This window comes from Anoplophora glabripennis, unplaced genomic scaffold (genome assembly GCF_000390285.2).
Source record: "Anoplophora glabripennis isolate ALB-LARVAE unplaced genomic scaffold, Agla_2.0 scaffold543, whole genome shotgun sequence".
In the NCBI taxonomy this organism is placed as follows: Eukaryota; Metazoa; Arthropoda; class Insecta; order Coleoptera; family Cerambycidae; genus Anoplophora; species Anoplophora glabripennis.
In genome coordinates, this window is record NW_019416617.1 from 66,514 (window position 1) to 91,471 (window position 24,958).

At 36.5% G+C, this 24,958-nt stretch overlaps 5 protein-coding genes across 5 annotated transcripts; all 5 read right to left on the bottom strand.

Annotated features, from left to right (window-relative positions):
* Positions 1–1,860: 1,860 nt before the first annotated feature.
* LOC108914399 (gastrula zinc finger protein XlCGF42.1-like) lies at positions 1,861–2,945 on the bottom strand. The gene is made up of 2 exons (XM_023455098.1): positions 2,941–2,945; positions 1,861–2,752 (listed from the first exon to the last, which is right to left on the bottom strand). Exons 1-2 carry the CDS (start codon positions 2,943–2,945, stop codon positions 1,861–1,863), a joined length of 897 nt encoding a protein of 298 aa, XP_023310866.1.
* Positions 2,946–3,028: 83 nt separating this feature from the next.
* On the bottom strand, positions 3,029–4,327 carry LOC108914415 (zinc finger protein 239-like). The gene has a single exon (XM_018720229.2). The coding sequence runs from the start codon at positions 4,325–4,327 to the stop codon at positions 3,221–3,223; it is 1,107 nt and encodes a 368-aa protein (XP_018575745.2). The 3' UTR covers positions 3,029–3,220.
* A 508-nt stretch (positions 4,328–4,835) lies between these two features.
* LOC108914400 (zinc finger protein 208-like) lies at positions 4,836–19,774 on the bottom strand. The gene is made up of 7 exons (XM_018720212.1): positions 19,741–19,774; positions 18,663–19,677; positions 15,378–16,175; positions 9,311–10,135; positions 7,846–8,790; positions 6,304–7,104; positions 4,836–5,841 (listed from the first exon to the last, which is right to left on the bottom strand). The coding sequence occupies exons 1-7, from the start codon at positions 19,772–19,774 to the stop codon at positions 4,836–4,838; spliced, it is 5,424 nt and encodes a 1,807-aa protein (XP_018575728.1).
* A 1,230-nt stretch (positions 19,775–21,004) lies between these two features.
* On the bottom strand, positions 21,005–22,134 carry LOC108914401 (gastrula zinc finger protein XlCGF7.1-like). Its single transcript, XM_018720215.2, has one exon. It carries the CDS (start codon positions 22,132–22,134, stop codon positions 21,223–21,225), a length of 912 nt encoding a protein of 303 aa, XP_018575731.1. The 3' UTR covers positions 21,005–21,222.
* A 921-nt stretch (positions 22,135–23,055) lies between these two features.
* LOC108914402 (zinc finger protein 239-like) lies at positions 23,056–24,063 on the bottom strand. The gene has a single exon (XM_018720216.1). It carries the CDS (start codon positions 24,061–24,063, stop codon positions 23,056–23,058), a length of 1,008 nt encoding a protein of 335 aa, XP_018575732.1.
* Between the last annotated feature and the right edge of the window lie 895 nt (positions 24,064–24,958).

Here is a 24,958-nt window from a genome sequence, read left to right on the forward strand (position 1 = left end):
TTAGAAAAATCGTCGTACAGAGTTCTGCCGGTAATAATTTTTTTCGTTTTGACATATGCTTTTTGGTGAAATAGAAAATAACTGTAATACAGTTCAAAAACATGCTCAAAAATGCAAAAAAATAAAAAATTACTTGCAACAAGGAATTTTTCAGTTATTGTTGATAATTTGTTTTATCAATTCAAAAACTGATTACATCATTCAATTCTACGGAAAAAAAATGAAAAATACTGTGTGTCATTGTTTGACCCAAAACTTTATTTTTGTACAGTATTGCTATAAACATCTAAGTCGAATTACAAATGCACAAATGATAAATTATCTCTGGATGATTTGAGATTTCAGCAATACAAAGTATTAACTGCATAGTCTATTGTTGACGCGAAATCCGAAAACCCGAAATTTTGCAACATTGTTTTATTTTTTTCTGGCTTTATTTCAAAACGAATTTTAAAATAAATTGCATATTTACATTGCCACTTTTTTCGCTCTATCCAATGGCGTCAACATTTTTGCAATCCGACGTTTCGTCTTCGAGGTGCCATCATCAGATTAATGTTTTTAAATATATCGCTATTTTTTTGACAAAATCTAGACATTTTTAATTCTGAATTAGATGATATTACTATTGTAATAGGTAAAAAGGTTTTTAGCTATTATTTAAAATTTTTCTTGAGTACGGATCTGAACGCCTTCAAAATATTTATTGGAGGAAGTCATAACAGTATAAAAGTCAATACAGCACAAAATATTCAATAATTTTTTTTAAACAATAATTTAAAAAATTGTACCTAATAAAAAAATAATACGAACTTATGAAATATTTTATTATTCCTAATTAGTATTGCTAATACATAGTAGTAAAAAAAATGGTTGTATATTTTGTGACTTCATCCAAAAGATATTTTGAAAGCGTTCAAAGCCATACTCAAAAAATTGATAGGTTTTTCTACCAAAGTATTTTTATATTATATTAAATTTAAAATAAAAGTTTACTTATTTTTTTATAATTTCTTCTGTTTTATGTAAGATAGTTAAAAATCGCTTCTTCTTATTTGCAGAATGGGATTATTCTTTTTTGACTAAACCCCGTATTTAAGCATTTCTTGAATTCTCGAACAACTGTGTTAAATACAGTTTTTAACGAAAATAAAAATTAAAGGCATTTTGCTTAGGAAAAATATTACATTTTGAAATTTTTTGAACGCCCTGTATGTTTTATTACGTATTTGATTTCTTCCAAAGATATGCAAAACATTTTATCAAGAATAACTTTTTCTCGAAAAATCAACAATAAAAAAGTTTACAAGAGTGTGGTACCCCATGACACACTATCTTTATTCACTCCAATATCCTTTTCTTATAATTATTGTTATATGAGCTTTGACTAGCCTATCTGTAATATTAAGGGAGATATATCCAAAAAGGTGTGTTAAAGCCTGCTTCAAAGAAGTTATTAGTAATCGCTCGCAATCAAGTTTTTGTCTAATGCCAGTTCCAGACGATGCGGTCACTTGTAAAATATAAACAAATGCCGTATCGTGTGGATGATGCATGTCGACACATTCGAAAGCATGTTTTCACTCGCCAAGCGGCACACATGATAAAAAAATTGCACGGGGTGTGCCATTAAAAAATTCACCCAAGTAAACATACCACATAAAGACAAAAAATTATTGCCAGAGCTGAATAGTTGCTTTTTTTGTTAACTGGAGACTTTATTTGATTACCGATAGGTTATTTTAACGATAAACCGTGAACCACATTTCCAATGCATTTTTGTATATTATCGCAATATATGTACAAATATACAGAATTATTCCTACATGTAAAATATCCATACAGCGTAATCACGATATTCTATGTCCTGTAACAACTCTTCACGTGGTTTTCCATGGCTGGTTTCGAAATAAATCCCTTCCCGCATAAGGGACAAACGTTGGGCCTCTCCCCCGTGTGCGTTTTTCTATGATACCACAGAGGCGCGCGTTGCGCGAACGTTTTTCCACAAACTTTACACGAGAACGGTTTTTCTCCCGTATGGACACGCATGTGCTCTACCAGAATATCTCTCTTATTGAAGCTCTTAGAACAGACGATACAGGCAAAGGGCTTGTCGCCGGTGTGTATTCTGCTGTGGAACCTGAACTTGTTCCTATTTTTTATCTTTTTCCCACACACGTGACATATCACGGACTTATCCTCGCCGGTGTCGTTGTGTTTGTTGTACATGTGGCTCTGTAAGCCCGGGTAAGACTCGTAGTGTTTCTTGCACACCTTGCAATCGTACTTCACCAGAGGTTTACCTGTGATGATCTGGTGGTGGGAAGTGCGTCTATGAGCGCTCAACACCCTAGAATACGTGAACCGCTTCCCACAGATTTCACAGGGGAACGGTTTCTCGCCAGTGTGGACGTTCTTGTGTTCCATGGCTTGGGTGCTGACCTTGAATACCTTGTCGCAGACCTCACACTTGTACATATTGGAGTTCTCATGAGCTCTGACGTGGTTCTCGAAGTTGAGTCTGGATTTTACCTTGTGATCGCACAAGTGGCAACAGTATTTTCCGTCCTGGGAATGGGTTTTCGAATGTAGGGCGAAGTCTACGTTGTTTTTGTATGATTCGGGGCATTGGTTGCACTGAAGGGGTGTATCCAGTTCGGTGGGTTCGATTTTGTTCGGTTTTAGCCGTTGCAGATTGGGCGAGTTTTTTATTTTTCTTTCTTCTATCCTTGATAGCCTTCTTGTTGACCTAAAAATAAACGTTTATTTGTAGGGAATGCTTGTAGGACACAAGGCAGTTAATACATTGTTTTGGAAATATATCAGTACTTATCACTGTAATTGTCAAAGATCTTTGGAATGTCACAAACAAAACGGTTGCAAAAAAGTACAGCCAATAGTACAACTATGAATAATATTCGTATAATATTTTTTCACACCATTAATGGGAAAGATTTAGATTAATATTAAGTAAAGTAACATGGGAATTGAAAAAACTGTTTGAACTTTATCCAGTAATTTTTTATTAAAAATATGTAAGATATTCCTATTGTACTCATTCAAAACACTTTTAAAGACAGTATAATTTAATAAATACCACGTACACTATTCTTTTTTACAAATTAGAAGACTTACGCGAGATCCTTAGTAGTTAATTCAGTTTATTTTAGTTCGGCAGTCGAATTAACGACCACCCTGTGTACTCTCAGCTACTCACTCAGCCTTTAAAACAGCTCTTCATATGTATCTTCTTATTGGCATTGGTGATGAACCCTTTCCCACAGAATTGACAGCTATAAGGTCTGTCTCCTGTGTGTGTCCTAATGTGGTACCGGTAAGCAGACCCATGCCCATACCTTTTCCCACAGAATTTACAAACGTATGGCTTCTCTCCCGTATGCGTCACCATGTGGGCGTTCAGGAAGGTCCTAGTGACAAACGTCTTAGAGCATAGGTGGCAAGCATGCGGTCTTTTTTCTCTGTGGGTCCTGAGGTGAATCAAAAGGCCTCCTTTCGTGGAAATACTCTTCCCGCAAATTTCACAGATCACCGACATGTCTATGCCTAGTTCCTTGTGATTGAAGGAACAGTGTCTCCTCAGGCTGCTGACCGATTTGTATTTCTTGTGGCAAATCGTGCATTCTTGGTATATCACTGGTTTCCCGGTCAGGTGTACCATTTGGCGGTGGTGTCGTAGATTTTTGTTGTTGCTTAGTTCTTTCCCGCAAATTTCACATTGGAAGGGTTTCTTTGTGGCGTGCATCAGGGAGTGTTTGATCGCGCACCGTTTCCTCTTGAATACTTTTCGGCAGAGTTCGCACTTGAACAAGTCGTGTCCTTTTATGTGCTGAAGGATAGAGAGCTTCTTCTTCTTCTTGTAGTCACAGAGGTGGCAGGAATACCTGCCGTCTTCGTTGTGTTCTTTGGAGTGCAACACGAAGTCTTCGCTGGTGTTGAAGGTGGAATCGCAAGAGTTGCACTTTAAAGGCAATTTGACCTCGTTGAGGTTTATGAACTTGTCTAGTGGGTATTTATCTATGACGTCGTCTTCGAGGTCTAATTTTCGCTTTTTTTTCTTCACCGTCTTCACTTTCTCGGCGACGTTTACTTTATTCTCGGAAGGTTCACGGTCAGTCTTTTCATAATCGTTTTTTGATGAGGTATCTTCGATAACTACGTCGGAGGTATTTTGTTTTTTATTTTTATTTCTGGTTTTTATTATCCTATTCTTTTTATTTGAGTTTCCATACTCAGATGCTTTATTTCTAATTTTCCCTGTTTTCTTGGCCATCTTTGTTTCCAAGTTCGTATTTTTCTTTGTCATTTTTCTAGTTTTTCCGTTAACTATTTTAGAACTTCCTCTAAAAAAAATATTAGTTAAACATATATTGTAAAAAATCGCAATTATTATCAAGCTGTGTGAAACAATACATACAATATAACTACTCGGTAAATTCTACTTGCTAATTATTCCTTAAACCCAGTATTGCTCAAGATTCTGCTTAAAAAATATTATTTTTAAGATAAGGAAACTACTATCTACTGCACAAAATATACCTACAGAAGTCAGACAAATCATTTTTTCATTTCTTACTTTGTAGATCAATAAATACAAAAAAAAATGTGTTGTTATATTTTATTATAAAATAATAACAAATCTTTAGCACATGTAACACTTAGAAATATAAATATTAGCTTCAAATATCTTACTAATATAAATGAATTGAAAGGAGTAGCTATCAATAAGTTGTAGTCCAATTAAAAAAAATCTGACAATTCTTGCTGTTTACCAAACGCAATACGTTTAGAAGAGCTAAAAACCTTGATATATCTCATTTAGTTGGTACCGTGCATGTTTTTACATGGATCTTCATATTTGCTTTCGATATAAACCCCTTGGAGCATATGGGGCAACTCCAGGACTTCTCCCCCGTGTGGGTCTTGATGTGGTACCTATAAGGCGCCCCGTGGGAAAATTTCTTCCCACAGTACATGCATACATACGGTTTCTCCCCAGTGTGCACCCTCATATGGGCCCTCAGTATATCCTTCGAGATGAACTTCCTCGGACATACCGTACAAGGGAAAGGCTTGTCTCCGGTGTGGATCCTCAGGTGCTGCTTCAGCTTGGCATTACAAGAGAGCCTCTTCCCACAAATATCACAGATAACCGATGTGTCTATGCCCAGTTCTCTGTGGTTGGAGGAACAATGACCTTTCAAACCAGCAGCGTGTTTGTATTGCTTGTCGCACTTAGTGCATTTGAAGAAGATGGGTACCGTGTCTATGGTATCTTCGACATGTACGACTTGGTGGTGCCTCTTTAAGTACTTGGGGTTGTTGAAGGTTTTACCGCACACCTCACACTTGACAGGGTCTTGGGGGACGTGGGTCTTTGAATGTTTGTAAGCGCACTGGCGACTCTTGAAGATTTTCTTGCACTTCTTACATTTGAAGGTGTCGTGGCGCCTGATGTGGTTCCTGATCAGCTTCTTCGAGTCTTTCCTGTATTCGCACATGTGGCAACAGTAGAAACCATCCTCGGTGTGATACTTGGAATGTAAGCCGAAGTCTAGGTTGTTGTGGAAGGTGAGTTTGCAGTCCTTGCACTCCAGGGGTTCCGTCAGTTCATTCAGGTTTATGAACTTGTCGAGATAGTCGAAGTCGAGTTTTTGTTTGGGAGGGCGTGTTTCTTTTGGATGAATTTTTTCTTTTATGATGAAGTCGGGGTCAATTTCGGTGCTGGTTCTTCGAGGCGGTCTTTGTTTGTCAACTACGTGAGTTTTCCTGTTTGATTTTTTCTCTTTTGTCAGCTGTTTTGCCCTTGAACGTGTACATCTGAAAGAGAAACCGGTGTTATTGAAGATAATTATACGTGACTGAGGTGAAACTACGAATACCATACCTGGTTCATTTCTCCATATGCTTAAATTAAAAAAAAGTCGTGGATCTGCCGTTATATCCAGGCAAACCCTGTTAAATGCACTTACATTTAAATCAGTTTGGTTACATCTTCATTGGAAACGAAGATATCTTTAAGGAAATGCAATATAGATTGATACGTTTTGGAAAAACTTAATTATCAAAATTTTTTAAACTGATGAACAGTCCATAATATTTTTATTGATCTAGAAGGATGCGGTTTGGTTTGTTCAAATCTCCAAACGAAATGACAGAGGGAAAAATATATATGAAATATACAGTTGAATCTAAGCCTTTATTATCACATTACAACTTTTCATGTGTATCTTGAGGTTACTGTTCGAGATGAACCCCTTCCCACATAACTTACAGGTATACTTCCGCTCCCCGGTGTGGATTTTTATGTGGTACCGATAAGGGGCCGATTGTCCGAACCTTTTCCCACAGTATGTACATATGAAAGGTTTCTCCCCCGTGTGTACTCTCGTGTGGGAAGTCAGCAAGCACTTGGTGGCGAAACTCCTAGAGCACACTAAGCAGGCGTAGGGTTTGTAGCCTGTGTGTGTTCTTATGTGTCTCTTCAGTCTAGTCGTGTTGGATATCCTCTTCCCACAAATCTCGCATATCACGGACAGATCGATGCCTAATTCTTTGTGCGTACTAGAGTAGTGCCTCCTCAGACCTGTCTCCGACTCGTAGTGTTTCTTGCACACCACACAGTCGTATTTGACTAGGGGTAGCCCCGTGAGGACTTCGTGGTGTATGGTGTTGAGATGCATATATAGGCTTTTGGAATTGGCCAGGTGCTTCCCACATATCTCACACTGATACGGCTTTTCCCCGCTGTGTATATACGAGTGTTTCAAGGCGCTGGTGACTTTCCTGAAGACCTTGCTGCATATTTCGCATTTGTAACCCCGGTGACCCCGCATATGCCGCTCTATGCGGAATTTTGAACTGACTTCGAAGTTGCAGAGGTGGCAAGTGTAGTGACGGGTCCTGCTGTGGGTCTTTGAGTGCAAAGCAAGGGCCTCGTGGTTGCTGTACACGTTGAGACAAGACTTGCACTTAAGCACTTTTTCGATTTTCATGAGGTTAATGAGGTGGCGAGATTTTTCGTCTATCTCGGGTTCTAAGTCTTCCTTGGATGGGGCGCGCTTCCTTTTTCTCGAATTTACCCTAAAAAGAAGTTAATTAATATTTGTGAGACACAACGAGTACAAAACCAAATTATTAGCTACTAGGTGTAACTTTAAGTGGAGGTCAGTTTTTTTAGGGGTGAATTTTATTTTTAATCAAATATGTTAAATATTCGAGTCGAATTAGTTTTTTACACTGATTATTTACTTATTTTTGAATATTTCATTTAAATTTTACTAAAAATTAAAAACAAAAAACAAAATTACTGTCTTAAAATAATTAATTTTCTAGACGGAATCTGGGAAAACAAATGTATGTTACGTATGTTTTAAAGGTCAAGCGTAGCCTCCGTGTAAATATGACTCCATTCAAAGTCACACTCTGTATAAACAAATATTAAGTATACTTGAAAATTTCTGAGGTTCTCATAATTATAATTTTGAAAAATTAATTTTAAAAACGTGTATCATTATCAGTATTCAGCTTTTAGAGGGAACAAAAATATTTTTGACGTACCTTTGTTCAACGCATTGCGATGATCTGAAAACAGAATTGCATCTTTTGAAGTAAAAAATAACATTTATTCAAATACTTAAAACTAAAAATAGAAAATGGAAGGCATAATATAAGTCTTTTATTGCAAAATCATTAGCCTACTCTCTCTTAACAATTATATTACACGTTTTTATATGTATCCTCATGTTACTCTTAGAAATAAACGTCTTGTTACACAATGGGCACGTATATTTTCGATCCCCGGTGTGTGTCTTGACGTGGTACCGATAGGGGGCGCTCTGAGCGAAAGCTTTCCCGCAGAATTCACAAGAAAACGGTTTCTCACCGGTATGTACTCGTTCATGGGATACAACTTGGTCCTTGTTCGTAAAACCTTTGGAACAAAAACGACAGCAGAACGGTTTGTACCCAGTGTGGGTCCTCATGTGGAATTTCAGCTTGTACTTACAAGACAGTCTCTTGCCGCAGATGTCGCACAGCACGGACAACCCACCGCCTGAGTTGGGATCCCTGTGGTGCATGGAATTATGTCTCAGCAAGCCCGACTGAGACTCGTAGTGTTTGTTGCAAGGAACGCAGTCGAACTTCCGCAAAGGCTGACCTGTAACTACCTCGTAGTGGGTGGTGCGACGATGGTGAGCCAAGCTCTTGGAGTACATGAAGTGTTTCCCGCAAATTTCGCACTGGAAGGGCCTTTCGCCCGTGTGAAAGTACTTGTGCTCCACGGCGTAAGTGCTCTTCCGGAAGGTTTTGCTGCAGATGGCGCATTTATATTTCCTGGAGGTTCCCTCATGGCCTCTGACGTGAGCTTCCGTACGGTACTTGCAGGTAGTTTTATAATCACAGAAGTGACAGGAGTATTTACCGTCTTCGCTGTGCGTTTTGGAGTGTATAGCAAAGTCTATGTTGTTGTGGAAAGACTCCTTGCATATAGTACAGATCAAGGCTTCTTCTAGTTCTGCTGGATCGAAGATTATCTTCTGGGGCTTCTCGGATTTTCTCCTCGACTTCCTCGAGTTTTTGCCCGTTGGCTTGGCGCCAGGATCCTTGCGATGAGTTTTAAGCGGTGGTTCGTAGTCTGAGTCGTTTTTCTTATTTTGGCTTTTGTTAGTTTTCCTTCTTCCCCGAATTCTCTTGTTATCTTCCGTGACGTCATAGTATGCTTCGGACTTTATTTCTATTTTTTTTGCTGCTACAGCTGTTTCCAACCTGGAAAAAATTCCTCAGTCAGTGTTAAACTTTTATTCCTATTCAAAAGAAGGGAGTCAGTATGACAGTTAAAAAATACTTACGATATTTTTAAGAAAAATATTCACTTTATTACTTTACGTTTTTTTATATGAATTCTACAGATATAACAGAAAAATCAACTCAGGTTGGCCTGAAAATAGCATCAGAACGAAACAAAATGTAAAGCAAGTATAAAGACAATTTGTTTTTGGTAAACGTATTTATTTAACAGGAAACGTAAAACAAGGGTGGGAAGAACAGTTATTTAATCAGACTTATGAATCGAACTTAATTTTTCCTTACTCAAAACATTATATACTCTATATTAGAAACTTGTGCCACTGTCGACTAACTCAAATCTTTCTCCTCCTTTATCACAAGCGCATCCACTTTCTTGCAACAGTTCAGGTGATTTTTCCAAGCGCTCTTAGCTATAAAACCCTTCCCACAGTGTGGACAAGTGTGCGGTCTGACCCCGGTATGCACTTTTATATGGTACCAGTACGGCGCGCTTTGCGCGAATCCCTTCCCGCAGTACTTACACACGTAGGGCTTCTCTCCCGTGTGCACCCGCATGTGACACACCAGTTTGTCCTTCTTGGAGAACCTCTTCTTACAGATGACGCACGGATGTGTGTCCAAACCCGTGTGGATCTTGCGGTGGTACATCAGCTTGTCTTTGCAGGATAGTCTCTTCCCGCAAATGTCACACAGTGCGGAAACGTCGACCTTCTTATGTTTATTCTGATTGTGCCTGCTCAAGCTTGAGGAGAACTTGTAGCTGACGTTGCAGATGGTACATTCGTATCGAATGGGGGGTTTGCCGGTGACGCTGGGGTAATGTGACGCGCGCCTATGCGAGGTTAAATGCCTGGAAAACGTGAAGTGTTTTCCGCATACTTCGCACTGGAAGGGAGTTTCGCCGTTGTGGAAGTACTTGTGTTCTATGGCGTGGGTGCCTATCTTGAAAGCTTTCCCGCAGATCTCGCATTGGTACTTAGTGGAGCCCTCGTGTGCTCTGACGTGGCTTTCTAGGCTATATTTCGATTTGTGGGCATAGCTGCATAGATGGCACGAGTACTGACCGTCCTCACGGTGAGTTATAGAATGTAAGGCGAAAGCTACGTTGGTCTTAAAGTGTTCGTTGCAAGCCTTACAACGGATGGGTTCTTCTAGTTCTATGGGTTGGACGACCACCTTTCGAGGCTTGTCTTTTCGGCGAGTAGGTTCCGTTTTCGTCGTCTTTTTGTAAGCACCGCGAGAATCTTTCGTTTTTTTGGCTGCCTTCGGTGTCGAGTTCCTTTTCGAGATGTTTTTTGACCGTCTGAAAGAAAAATTCGTGTTAGCGTCGATGGTGTAAACGGTCGATGTGGAACTTGAAAAATATTTTTAGTATAAATTGTGCGACTGTTTTAAATTGTTAATATTTTTTCCTCACTATGTGTGCATTTTAGTCTGTCGTTTTACAAGGTGTTCTACAAGCTATATGACAAACTTTAACAGATGGTAGCTTGGTTAAAATTTTTTCTTTTCGTTTTTGTTTAGAAGTTACAAACGTTTTAAAAAGTATAATTTTATATTTTAATCAAAGTGGCCTGAGAAATATAAATGATGATGCTATTTGACACTTATAGGCCAACCAAATTACATTTGAAGAAAAAAAAATTGTTACCTGGACTTTCATAAGTGGACATGGGAAAAGGGCTTATAATAAACCTAAAAAAAAATAAATGCGTGAGCAGGGGCGGCGGAGAATTGATTTGGGGGGTTAAAAAATTGTATCATTGGGATTTCTCGCGAAAGTTGACGTCAAACAAAAAAGTATCCAATGCAAAAGTTGTAGATCATGCAAAAATCTACAACTTTTGTAGAGGTCACTTTTTAACATAACCTCAAAATTTCCGAGAAAAATGCGAAAAAGTTTTTATTCTGATTTTTCGTTTTTTATTTCTCATTTCCCCAAAAATAATTTAATTTTAACGAAATTTAGTGAAAGTATACCTTTCTGTGTATTAAATAACCACACATTTTTTTAGAAAAAAAAATCAAGAAGTTCCTGAGATATTCACCTTTTTCGGCCTGAAATACTTTTTTTTCAAAGAAAAATTCTACTTAGAAAAATCATCGAACAGAGTTCTGCCGGTAATAATTTTTTTCGTTTTGACATACTTTTTGGTGAAATAAAAAAATCTGTAATCACAGTTCAAAAACCCCACTAAACATTTTTCAGTTTCTGACATGTTTCAGAAACGTTTCCATTTTTCTTGAAACGTTTCATAAAAAATCCATGCAACCTTCTGGTAACGTTCTAGAAGCCCAAGATGTCCTCCCCAAAATACGTTTCCAATGAAACGTTTCAAAAAATTAGTTTCAGTAACATTCTTTTTATGTTCCATTTATGCCCTCGATATTTTTGTTTTACGTTTAAGTATATTTTCAGAAATGTTTGAATAACATAATTTTATTACCATATTGTTCTCATAATGCTCTCAACTTTAGATCATTTTCATTTCAAAAGCGTTTTTGAAATAGTATAAATAGTGTATTTTTTTAAATATCTCGAATACTCCTTTGTAATATTTTTATTTGTATTGTGAATGACTTAATTCGAACTAAAAAAAGTTACATTGTATATTAAAAAAAATACATATGCTCTTCTAGTTTGGGGATGCGGCAACTTTTACTAAGAATTTCTTTCTTTTTGAGAAGCCACTGAAAAAAGTTTCTAATATGGATTACGAATTTTGCAATTCATCGTACAAATAAAAATATCACAAAACAATATCAGAAGCATTAAAAAAAGCTACACATTTTATATTGTTCAAATAATACGCTTCTGAAATGGAAATTTTCTAATGTTGAGACCATCATGAATATGGTAACAATGACGAACTGATAATTAGAAATAGTTAGTTATGATTATGAATCTTGAAATGGTAGGTACATGAAAAACAAATAACATTACTGAAAAATAATATAAAGTTATAATTTCTTCTACGCATGGTCAATATTACATATATCCTTTTAATAATGATAAATTATACAGCAGAAATAAAGATACAAAATGATATCTTGACAAAGTAAATATCTGTAGGTATACCTAAACTCTTTTATTTAAGCATGCCTATACACATAAACAAATATAAACATTTGTACAAAATATAAAATAAATGACGTCTATTTCACTTGATTCATCCATATTTCAAATAGTTCTCACTGACTAAGTAGTTGCTCTTCAAATTATATCGAAACGTATAGTTGCTCCATTTTCTTAGTTCTTGTCCCTTGTCCTCTTGTCTGTAATAGGTAGTGGGTATAACTATATTTAGGTAGATGTGACGCAAAATTGTAAATCTACACACATCGTTTTAAACATTTTGCATCAATATTCATTATTTTATATGCACCTTACAGTAACCACAACTGTACACACTACAAATTATCACATAAAATAGCGTCAAAGTAAAGATGAATAACAACGAAACCAAGCAAACTGACAAACTGCAAACCTAACCTAACATAATACGAATTGAAACGACACACGGGAAACAAATAAACTCGGGCTGTTACGCCCAGTCTACGCAAGTCACGAACATACATTTTTTCTAGACCTGTGTTATAAATATGCTACCACATTTTTTTTTCTAATTATGTCTTTCTATAAAAAAAGGCAAATGAACTAACGCTTGAGAAGGATTGGGGATTGAGAGCAAAATTTAACTAATGCCGATTGTTCCATAAGATAAGCAAAAATAGCAAAGGGTTGTTCGTCTGTTATGTTTCCGAGATCGAAAGGTAATGTTTCGAGTAATGTTTCAAACTCTCTTCAATTGTAACGTTTCGGCTATATTTCACTAAATAAGTTTACAAGTGCTACATTTCTGTAATGAAACAGAAACGTTTCTAGTTAATGTTTCAAATGTTTAGTAAAACATCTCATTTGCAACGTTTCATTTACGTTTCGTGTTTAGTGGGACATGTTCAAAAATGCAAAAAAATAAAAAATGACACAACAATGAATTTTTTAGTAATAGTTAATAATTTGTTTAAATTAAAAAACATTCAAAACTGATTACACCATTCAATTCTACGGAAAAAATAAAAAAAAAACTGTCTATGTCAAATTTCTCTCTGGATGATTTGAGATTTCAGCAATACAAAGTATTAACTGCAAAGTCTACTGTTGACGCTAAATCCGAAAACCCGAAATTTTGCAAAATCGTTTTATTTTTTTGCTGGCTTTATTTGAAAATAAATTGCATATTTACAGTGCCACTTTTTTCGCTCTATCCAATGGCGCCAACATTTTTGCAATCCGACGTTTCGTCTTCGAGGGGCCATCGTCAGATTAATTTTTTAAAATAATTAAATATATCGCTGCTATTTTTATGACAAGATCTAGTCATTTTTAATTCTGAATTAGATGATATTACTATTGTACTATTACTTAAAGAGGTTTTTAGCTATCATTTAAAATTTTTCCTGAGTACGGCTTTGAACGCTTTCAAAATATCTATTGGAGAAAGTCATAACAGTATAAAAGTCAATACAGCCAAAATATCCAATAACTTTTTTAATCAATAATTTAAAAATTTGTACCTAATAAAAAAATAATACGAATTTATGAAATATTTTATTATATCTAATTAGTATTGCTAATAGTAGTAAAGGAAAAAAAAGACGAAACGTCGGATTGCAAAAATGTTGACGCCATTGTGTAGAGCGAAGAAAGTGGCATTGTAAATATGTAATTTATTTTAAAATTCGTTTTCAAATAAAGCCAAAAAAATTAAACAATTTCGCAAAATTTCGGGTTTCTCCGGAAATACCCGGAATTTTAAAACTTTCTAATCGGCATATTGTTAGGTATAAAAAACACAACTTTTTTCTAATCTGAGCCACCCCGTATACACTGTATATCTATGAATTCATCAAAATTAAAAAAAAATAAGTAGACTAATCGATCCTACGGAAAAAAAAATATTATTTATTTTATTTATTCACTATTCGACTTATGTTTATAGCAATACTGTACAAAAATGAAGTTTTGGGTCAAACAATGAGACAGTTTTTTTGTACTGTTTCGGTACAATTGAATGGTGTAATCAGTATTTGATTTTTTTGTAAATTTAAACAAATTATCAACAATTACTGAAAAATTCATTGTTGTAAGTCATTTTTTAATTTTTTGCATTTTTGAGCATGTTTTTGAACTGTGAGTACAGATTTTTTATTTCACCAAAAAGTATATGTCAAAACGAAAAAAATGATCACCGGCAGAAGATGATTTTTCTAAGTAGAATTTTTCTTTGAAGAAAAATTGTTTCAGACCGGAAAAAAATGAATATCTCGGAAATTTCTTAATTTTTGTATCTAAAAAAATTTGCGGTTATTTAATATACAGAAAGGTATACTTTCACCAAGTTTCGTCAGAATTAAATTATTTTTGCGAAAATGAGAAATAAAAAAACGAAAAATCAGAAAAAACCTGTTTTCGCATATTTCTTGGAAATTTTGAGCTTATGTTAAAATGTGACCTCTACAAAAGTTGTAGATTTTTGCATGATCTACAACTTTTGTATTGGATACTTTATTCTTTTGACGTCAACTTTCGACAGAAATCCCAATAATACAATTTTTCATAACTTTTCAACCCCCCAAATCAACCCTCCGCCTCCCCTTCTCACGCATCATCATTTACATTTATCACGCTACTTTGATTGAAATATGAAATTATATTTATGAAATGCTTGTAACTTCTAAACAAAATCGAATCGGACCTATATGCAATACATATAGGAAAAAATTTTTGAAATTAACCCAGCTACCATTTGTCAAAGTTTCCTATAAAGCTTGTAGAACGCCCTGTATAACATATTTGTAGCCGATTTGTACAAAAAAATTGGGGTTTAAGGAAAATTACCACCTTTAAACATACTGAACTAACTGAAAAATCGGGAATAATTATTTATCATTTCAATTATTTTTCAAGTTCCACTTCAGTAACTTTTATGGGATACTAACCTGTCAAAATAAATTGATTTTTGGTATTAACAACAATGAAAATATTCAGTACAACAAAAACAAAGAAAAAATAAAATATTTTTATTAATCACAAATTTACACAATAAATATTTATATATTAAGTAAAATACTGGAAAATAAGTCTTCAAAATTAACCATGTTTTAATACTTTTTTTTTTTTAACAAGTATTACTGTGCCAACACAGTACGATGTAAGTACTTATCGAATAAAATTGGAAAAACTAAAGAAAATTAAAATGTTTTAATACTTAAGAATCGTATACTCGTTTTTTTCTTTAACTCTCTTTATTGAGTTGTCTAATAGATTTTTAATAATTTGTCCGAAACTCATATAAGTAAAATGTTTTTATATTTTTTCAAAATCCATTTGGTCTATTTGGTTCACGTCCAACTTTTTAATTGATATTTAAGTTTTGTAGCAACTTTTGATATGGCTGTTCATGCCAGCCCTAGATATGAATCCCTTCCCACACAATGGACACACGTTTGGCTTTTCCCCCGTGTGGGTCTTTATGTGGTACCTAAACGGAGACCTGTGCGCAAACGTCTTCCCGCAATACGTACAAGTATACGGCTTCTCGCCCGTGTGAACCCTCATGTGCTCTATCAACAAATCCTTCATCGCGAACTTTTTCGCGCACACCATGCAAGAAAAAGGCTTGTCGCCGCTGTGGATCCTCAAGTGATACTTCAACCTGCCTTTACAAGAGATCTTCTTCCCGCATATCTCGCATATCACGGACATGTCGACTTGGATATTATGGTGCTTCTTGTTTTTGTGATTGTTCAGGCCCGGCATTGATTCGAATGTTTTCTCGCACAGCTCGCAATCGTACTTCGTCTTTGGCTTGCCGGTGAGGAGTTGGTAGTGGGAGTTGCGACGGTGGGAAGCGAGCCGTCTGGAGTACATGAAGTGCTTGCCGCATATCTCGCATTGGAAAGGCCTCTCGCCCGTGTGGAAGAACTTGTGTTCGATGGCGTGGGTGCCTATCCTGAAAGCTTTCCCGCAGATTTCGCATTTGTACTTCGCGGAGCCCTCGTGCATCCGCACGTGGGACTCCAGGCGGTACTTGGAGGTGTTTTTGTAGTTGCATAAGTGACACGAGTACTTCCCTTCCCTGCTGTGATTGAAGGAATGTGTCGCGTAGTCGATGTTGGTGTAGAATTCTTCGTTGCAAGCGTCGCACTTGATGGGGTCCTCCAATTTTATCGGTTCCACGTTTAAGGGTTTCTCCGTTTTTCTGCGGGATTTTCGTTGACGGGACGTTTTGGTTTTTTTGTAGGGGTCCCGCTTCTTTTTACCTCTTAATTTGCGTGTCCTGGAAAAGGATACTTTATTAATAAGGTGTCGATTAAAAAAGGGGTATCGGAAATCTTACTCAATTTGATTTTATGGGTCCAAGATTGTAAAAAATTAGAGAATGTCAAGGATAATGTGGTTTATAATCATTATGTTCTGCCTTTATTGTATAGCACTAAAAGAAGGAAACACTTGGCACAAAAAACACATTAAGATATGTTAGGATCTTTAACGAGGATCAAATAACGAATTTCGATGTCAAAAATGCATACATAGTAAACCTTTTGTTCATTAGTTTAAACTGGCTACAAATTCATAACTCCCGATTAATAAAACATACAAATTTGTTGTAATGATTTATTTCAAAATGACCCCAATCTATCTAACATAAGTATTTATGAGTATTTACAAGGAAAAAAACGTTTTATTCCATCCTATAAACTAGTAAATAACAAATTTGGTTTAATTGGCTTAAGGATATGGTGATGGGTTTATTTGAATTTAAAATTTGGGAACTTTGGTAAAACACTTATATACAGGGTGGGCCATTAGTGTGAGAAAGTAAAATAACTCCCCTGTTATTCACAATACAGAAAAAAAGTTTATATAAAAGTTGTACTGAATCAAAAAACCTAAAGGACAAGATTAATTTGAAACACACAGGGCGATGAGTAAAGACGGGACAAGCCAAATATTACATTTTTAAATGGAATACCCTGTATATTTTTAAACATATGAACTTCTGAGAAAATTCTATATACGGCAATACAAACAGTTTAACATTTTAGTCCGGGGTTGCCAAGTTATGTAGAAAATTCTTCGAATTTTGGAAAAAACATGACCTCGAAGAAGTTGTATTAACTTTCAACTACTAACACTTGGAGCAAAAATATTTGTCAGAGTTATAGGCAAATATCGATATTTTATACAGGGCATTTTTTATAATACTCTCTATTTTAAGAAAGTTCAAACTTGATTTTTATTGTTCTATTTTATTCACATATCAGTCCACTTCAACTTTTATTAAGTATGTTCTACTCCTAAAATTGTTAGTTTTTAAGATATGGCAACATTTCTGGAAAAACCTAATTTTTATTATTTTCGATCGCACGAAATGGCTTTGGAAAAAACTGTCACATTGTGTCAACTTGTCAGTTTATAATTTATTATTCCATTTTGAGTTAATTTTATTAGTTAATATTTATTTGTGGTAGTCTATAACATAATAAAAATTAATTTTTTTCAGAAATGTTGCTATATCTTACAATGCTTAATAAAAGTAAAAGTGGACCGATATGTAAATAAAATAGAAAAATAAAATACAGGGTGTTCTATTTGAAAAATTTTAGAAAATCAAGTTTAACCTTTCTAAAAATGATCTTATAATAAAAAATTCCCTGTAAAAAATATCTATATTAGTTAATAGGAGCCTTTGTCTAACATTTGCTTATAACTCTGTCTAATTATTTTGTTCCAAGCGTTAGTAGCTGAAAGTTAATACAACTTTTTCGAGGCCGTTTTCTTCCAAAATTCAAAGAATTTTCTACATAACTTGGCAACCCCAGGCTAAAAAGAAAAACTGTTTATATTGCCATATATAGCATTTTCTCCTAAATTCATATGTTTAAAAATATACAGGGTGTTGCATTAAAAAAATGTAATATTTGGCGTGTCCCGTTTTTACTCATCACCCTGTATGTATCAAATTAATTTTGTAGCTTAGGTTTTTTGATTCTGTATAACTTTTATATAGACTTTTTTACTGTATTATGAGTAACAAGGGAGTTATTTAACTTTCCCACAATAATGGCACACCCTGTATAAAATACAGCACGTAAAACGAGTAAAAAATACATATTATTGAGGATGAGGCCCGTCTCAGACGTGCGGCAGAATAAGGTGCGGCGCCGCAGCGGTGACGGACTTCAGTTTTAAAATAAATTTCAATGGAATGCTACGTACAACCGTCTTGTATCGTTTGTTTATCCTGTGTGCTCGCTGTTGATAAACTACTTCCGGCAATTGCGGTCTTTTTATACGTACGTCCATCCTGCGTTATTTACCGGCGTATTTTCCCCAAAAGAACGACTAAGAAAGGAATGTATCGATAATCACCATTCACACGATGCGACACTTGCTCACGTGTGACATTGTATTTCTGCTATACGTTATAATAAGCGGCACCAATTTTTAACTTGTTATATTATATTGGATTGTGTAAGAAAAATATTAAAATATAAAATTAATTTTCAAGATATTTCATATATCTCTTAACCATCGCACATCCACTACAAACCTTATTTTGCCGCACGTCGGTAGCGTATTTATTTCAAATTTATTTATTTATGTTTCATATTTCGGTATTTTTTCATATTTCTCTTTGATAACCCTTTTTATTTAATTGTATGGTGATGTATATTCATTGCATTTTAACTAATGAATTGTTATTTATCAAATTAACGACTAATCTCTGTTTGCTATCCTCTAGACCTTGAAATTAGGATACGGGTACAATTTGGCAACCACGCAACTTCTCATGTGGCACTGCAGATCCGCCTTGGTCAAGAACCCTTGCCCACACACGGTGCAGATGTTGTTACTCCTCGGCCTGTCCCCCGAATGGGTTTTCTCGTGGGTCTTCAGCGGAGTTCTCTGCGCGAATCCCTTCCCACACAGTTTACAGACGTATGGCTTCTCCCCAGTGTGGACGCGGATGTGTTCAATTAACTGGTCCTTCTTGGAGAAGCTCTTGGGGCACACGTGGCAGGCGTGCGGTTTGTACCCTGTGTGGGTCCTGAGATGGAACTTGAGCTTTTCCCTGCTGGACAGTCTCTTCCCGCATATGTCGCAGAGTACTGACAGATCGATCTCGTTGTGTTTGTGCTTTTTTATCGTGTGTCTCCTCAAGCCACTAGCCGATTCGTAGTGTTTCTTGCAGATGGTGCAATCAAACTTCACCAGAGGCTTGCCCGTTAGTATCTCGTAGTGGGAGGTTCTGCGGTGGGAAGCTAAATGCCAGGAGAACATGAAGTGTTTCCCGCAGATCTCGCATTGGAAAGGTTTCTCTCCGGTGTGGAAATTCTTATGCTCGATGGCGTGGGTGCTTATGGTGAAAGACTTAGCGCAAATCTCGCATTTGAACTTGGTGGTGCCCTCGTGGGCCCTGACGTGCATCTCCAGGTGGTACTTGGACCCGTTTCGGTAGTTGCAGAGATGGCAGGTGTACTTGTTGTCTTCGCTGTGGCTGAGGGAGTGAAGGGCGTAGTCCACGTTGTTCGTGTACGAGGCGCTGCACGTGTCACATTGGATCGGCTCGTCTAGTTGTAAGGGAGGAGGGTGGTTGACGACGATTTTCTTAGGGCTGTCGCTTTTGCGGGAACGTTTCCTCTTTTGGGTTTTGAATTCCTTGCCGCCTTGTTGGGCTTTCGTCTTTGCAGGCTTCTTCCTTCCCGATCTGCCTCTCTTAACGACCGTGTCGGTCGGTTCGTCCTTCACAGTGACCGACTCGGACCTAAAACGAGCTAAAATTATTATCTTTAACGCATGGTTAGACACAACGAATACTATTTTAAGTTTATGCTTACCTGCAGGCAGCAAAATTATCAATTTTATTGGCATTGGGTATTTCAAAATAACTTTGTTTGGAATTTATCTCTTTATTAATATGAGTAAGGTATAGCAAAGCATCTACTTCTAATTGTAGTCTTAAATTAATAATAATAATTAATATATAAATAAAAGTATCTTTCCATCAACAAAGATAACAAAGTCTTAAGTACAGGTTTTTTTAGCTAGTAACAATAATACGTCATAACAACATATCATAACATGTCGTAACATGTTATCAGTTATCATTGATATGCGGAAGAAATAGACAAGAAAAAGGAGTAGGAAAGAAGTTTATATTACGTAGGTATATGAAATATCATCCTCGTTATCATCACAAGCTTATTTATGAAGAATAAACAACCGGGTTAGTTAAATTCGATAGAATGGCAGGGTATCTCAAAAACTGCAAAAAATAAAAAATTTAATAATACGTTTTCGAATCCGATTTTCAAAATGTTAAATCAAATTTTCACTAATGATATACAGGGTGTAAATAAATAAGTGCGAAAAAATTCTGGCGGTGATTCCTCGTCGAAAAATAAGGTGGATATTTCATATGAAAAAATCTCATTTGAATATCCTCTGTGAAGATACAACTGCTTAAAGAGGGTGCCAAAAAAGTAATTTTTAATTGAAATTTAATTCTGAAATGCCTACCAAAAAAGTGACAGAAATGAAATGAAGTAAACGTTTTCTGCTATCGAGAAGGCACTCAGTAAACAATTTGTTGATTTTTTCCTACGGTTGTAAGGGGTAGAAAAAGCCACCCCTCAGCTTGTTTCATACGTAACTTTTTTCTTATTGCTACCTTACCATTTAAAATTTATTTCAGAGAGCCTGATTCACTCTAAATAAACAAGGTCTCTTGTATTTTTTTTGTAAAAGTAACGGTTTCTGAGCAAAAAATTTATTTAAAATTAATTACATGGTTGATTGGCATAGGGTAGAAATTTTATCGAACTGCAATTTATCTAGTAGGCGGCTGTAACGTTGACATTTTGTAATTACTTAATTAACTGAGGAAAATGAACTTTTTTAACTAGTATTGTGGGAAACCACTCAGCAAATAGCTAAGACGATTTGTCAGCAGAATCACCAAACATAAACCAATTTCGAACTTAATCTGTAGAGAATATTTTCTAAAGTAATCATCGCAAAGCACAAAAAATATCTATCTCTTTAGAACAGCCAACTACGCTTGATCGAAAAGATATGTAAGTTTGTTTCATAATTGTATCCCTGCAAGTTTCTGAGATACCCTGCGCATGCTTCTGACTGTTGGAAATTGCTTTGCATTGCTCTAGGAACAAAGCCATTGTATACTCTAACCTAAAATAATACTGTAAAACTGTTTTTTATTCGATTATTAGGAGTATATGCGATAAGTACTTTGATTTTCGACATTTTAGTGTGTCTATAACATATAATATTATCCAAAATGTAGTCGAATTGTTTTTTCACTCGACCTTCTTATCCGCAAAGCAAGTGCCCGAATGTGCATCCAGCATGACTCTGGAAGCGAAGCTCCTCCCGCAAAACTCACACTTGTTGGGGCGTTCTCCAGTATGAGTCCTTTCGTGTACCTTCAGTGGAGTCCGCTGGGCGAACCCCTTCCCACAGAATTTACAAATGTACGGTTTCTCTCCCGTGTGGATCCGTACATGTTCAATGAGCTGCTCCTTCTTGGGAAACTTCTTCGGACACAGATGGCAAGCGTGCGGTCTGTAACCGGTGTGGGTCCTGAGATGGAATTTCAACTTTTCCTTGCTGGAGAGCCTCTTCCCGCAAGTCTCGCAGATCACCGAGAAGTCCACCTTGATGTGCTTGCGGTCGTTGTGCTTTTTCAAGCCGAGGGAAGTCTGGTAGTGCTTGTTGCAAACGGTGCAATCGTACTTAACGATGGGACCGCCGTTTATGATCTCGTAGTGGACGTTGTGGCGATGCGCCGTCATCTGGTTGGAAGTGGTGAAGTGTTTGCCGCATATCTCGCACTGGAAAGGCTTCTCTCCGGTGTGGAAGTTCTTATGCTCCACGGCGTGCGAGCGAACGGCGAAGGCCTTCTCGCATATCTCACACTTGAACTTGGTGGTGCCCTCGTGGACCCTGACGTGCATTTCGAAGTGGTACTTCGAGGCGTTGCGATATTTGCACAGGTGACAGCTGAACTTGCCGTCGTCGCTGTGGCACCGCGAGTGAAGGGCAAAGTCCACGTTGTTCATGTAGGAAGAGGGGCACAGTTCACACTTTAAGGGTTCGTCCAGCTGAAGGGGAGGGGGGTTGCTGACGACGACCCTTTTGGGCTTGTCGCTTTTTGTTTTCCTCGGTTTTTTCTTCGGTGTTTGTTTGGTCTCTTGGTCACCTTGATGCATTTTTGTTTTCGTACCCTTCCGACCTCTTTTGCTGTTTTTAAAAGTTGTGTCTTCTTTCAAATCATTAACAAGGCGTTCTTCTTTTAACTTTACAAACCTAAAATGAAATAAAACAGTAATTCTAGATTATACATTACGGTTTTGTTTACTAGAGATTGTTAAGCACCAGTCGGTGTTTCCATATCAATGGTCTGGTACGTTTAGGAGATGCACTATTTAATGTAAACATTTTTCTTAAGAATTACTCTTTTTATTTATTTTGTTAACAAGAATCAGCCCTGAAAGTTTGTTGCAACGTCACTGATATTCGGTGTATGTTTTCTTAAATTTCATATAATTCGAATATTTTTAATAAAGTCAAATTTTACAATTGGCTAAGAAATAATAGGAAATGTGTTTTTACTCTTATAAGTCAGCAAATGGCTTTAAATATAGTTTTTAGTTTTCAATACAAAACAGCTCGAATTATAAGTTTACAACTAAAATATAAAATAACTTATAGACCCACACAAATAAGTTTGCGTCTGAGATAGTTTCGATCACAACACGGTTGTGACTACTATCCCAAATTGCAGCGCGTCTAAGTCTTATTCCTTCTATCCGAATGTGATCTCACTCTCGCGCAGCTATGCCCGGGTTAGAAACATGAACTTACTTGTGTAGGTCTGTGCTAATACTGTTTCTTCTTTATTAAAAACGAATTTACTTATACCTCAAGGAAATATGATTAAAAACAGACAAAAAGAAAACTATGTAATTCAAGGGTTACGAGCCGCTCTTTCAAATATTCATCTGTTTTAAGCGTTGTTACCAAAGTTTTGGCATTCTGTAAATCCATTTTAATAACAATGAGCACCCGGGGTTCAGTCTAACAGTTCTTTGAAACAGGGTAACTGTTAATTACATATTTCTCTTGTTTGTTTATTCATTATCCTTACATTGTTCCTTAGGAGCACCCACATTTACAAAACTGCCAGTTAAAAGAGGATTTTCCCGCGAATGGATCTTCTCGTGAACCTTTAGTGGAGTCCTCTGAGCGAATCCTCTCCCACAGCATTTACAGAGGAAAGGTTTTTCCCCGGTATGGATGCGGATGTGCTCCACCAAATGTTCCTTCTTAGAAAAAGCCTTGGGACATATATGGCAGACATGCGGCTTGAACCCTGTATGAATCCTAGTGTGGTATTTCAATTTCTCTTTACTAGAGAGCCTTTTCCCGCAAGTCTCGCAGATGACGGAGAGATCGGCGTTATCGTGCTTTGTCAGTTTGTGTTTCTTCAAACCAAGCGCTGTGGTGTAGTGTTTCCCGCACTCCGTACAATCGTAGCTCAGGGGAAAGCCGGTTATGGTTTCGTAGTGCGCGTTGTGACGGTGAGAACTGAGCTTGTTGGAGGAGAAGTAGTGCTTCCCACAAATTTCGCACTGGAATGGTTTCTCTCCGGTGTGGAGGAACTTGTGTTGTTTCGCGAGGTTGCTGACGGCGAAGGCCTTGTCGCAGATCTCGCACTTGTACTTGGTGGTGCCTTCGTGGGCCCTCACGTGCATTTCCAAGGCGTACTTCGATTGGATCTTGTAGCTGCACAGGTGACATGTGTACCTTTCGTCTTCGTTGTGGTTTATGGAGTGTAGAGCGAAGTCTACGTTGTTAGTGAAGGAGGCTTCGCACTTGTCGCATTGCACTGGTTCTTCCAGTTGCACCAGAGGGGGTTGGTCCGCTCCTATCTTCCTAGGGTTCGAGCTCTTGCGACGGGATTTGTTCGTGTTCTTCTCTGGCGTGTGCGTCCACAGTTGTCTCAATATTTCGTCTGCTAGTCCAGTATCTGGGATGTAGGGCATCGACTTAGTTTCTTGAAGATTAAAACTTCTGTTGGGAAGAAATACGCTGCTAGCCCCTTGCTTTGCAGTCAAAATCCTGAAATAGATGAGCATTATTCGGTGAACTAATAATATACAGTCATTGAGTAAAGGATGCTCACCATGGAAGTCTCTGTAACAGGTAAAAAATATGGGAAAAACACTGCATAAGCTTTAAACACCTATGACAACTATTTTCAAACAACTATAAATGTTACAAACTTCAAGTTTTCGGACATTACATAAATTAATACTATGCAGTGCCTATTTGAATTGTTGTTATAACATAAAAAATATGTTTTTGTCCAAATATAAATGTATGTAAAAAGAATGAAAAGAAAATACAAAAATTGAATATAACACCATCAACCAAAATCTAGAAGGTTTAGCAAAATTATTATAAAACTAGTCGATGTAAGATGTTAATTTATGTAACACCTAAAAATTTAAAGCTTCTAATATTTATAGTTAACAAATATATTAAAAGAAAGAAAAAAAAAAATGAATTTTGGCGAAATTCCATTTCTCTAGTTGCATATGAAAAATTAGAAGGACGGAAAGTATCTCTTAAAACTTCCGAGATTCCATGGTGAGCACCTTCCCGTGAATCACCCTGTATTTTTAAGGCATGGGGCAACGCCAAAACAGGAGATAGAAAATGCTACTTTAAAAGATCTGTAAGTTATTTTAATAAGTGTTTTGTTTTTGGCATGAATCTTTATCACCTTGAAACTTTTTTACCAAGCGTTTTTAGCCATATTTTTAAGAAACTCTTTACTTAAAATGTAGTTTTCTACCTGCTGCTTCAGTATATAGCACCAATCATTTTTTAAAATTACACTATAACAGTAGACAATGACAATATGTGCAGAAAGAATTGATTGACCAAATGTTACCTGTTGTGATCTAAAAATTCTGAAAACGAAAACAACTCAAATATAGTTATGGAATAGAAATTCTGATATTTGAT

Coding starts and splice junctions, on each gene's coding strand:
- LOC108914415 (XM_018720229.2), bottom strand. CDS start 4,327: ATGACAAAGAAAAATACGAACTTGGAAACAAAGATGGCCAAGAAAACA.
- LOC108914401 (XM_018720215.2), bottom strand. CDS start 22,134: ATGCATCAAGGTGACCAAGAGACCAAACAAACACCGAAGAAAAAACCG.
- LOC108914402 (XM_018720216.1), bottom strand. CDS start 24,063: ATGCTCATCTATTTCAGGATTTTGACTGCAAAGCAAGGGGCTAGCAGC.
- LOC108914400 (XM_018720212.1), bottom strand. CDS start 19,774: ATGCCAATAAAATTGATAATTTTGCTGCCTGCAG. Junction 16,176..18,662: donor GTGGTTGCCAAATTGTACCC/GTATCCTAATTT, acceptor ATCCTTTTCCAG/GACACGCAAATTAAGAGGTA. Junction 5,842..6,303: donor ATCCACACCGGGGAGCGGAA/GTATACCTGTAA, acceptor TTTCTCTTTCAG/ATGTACACGTTCAAGGGCAA.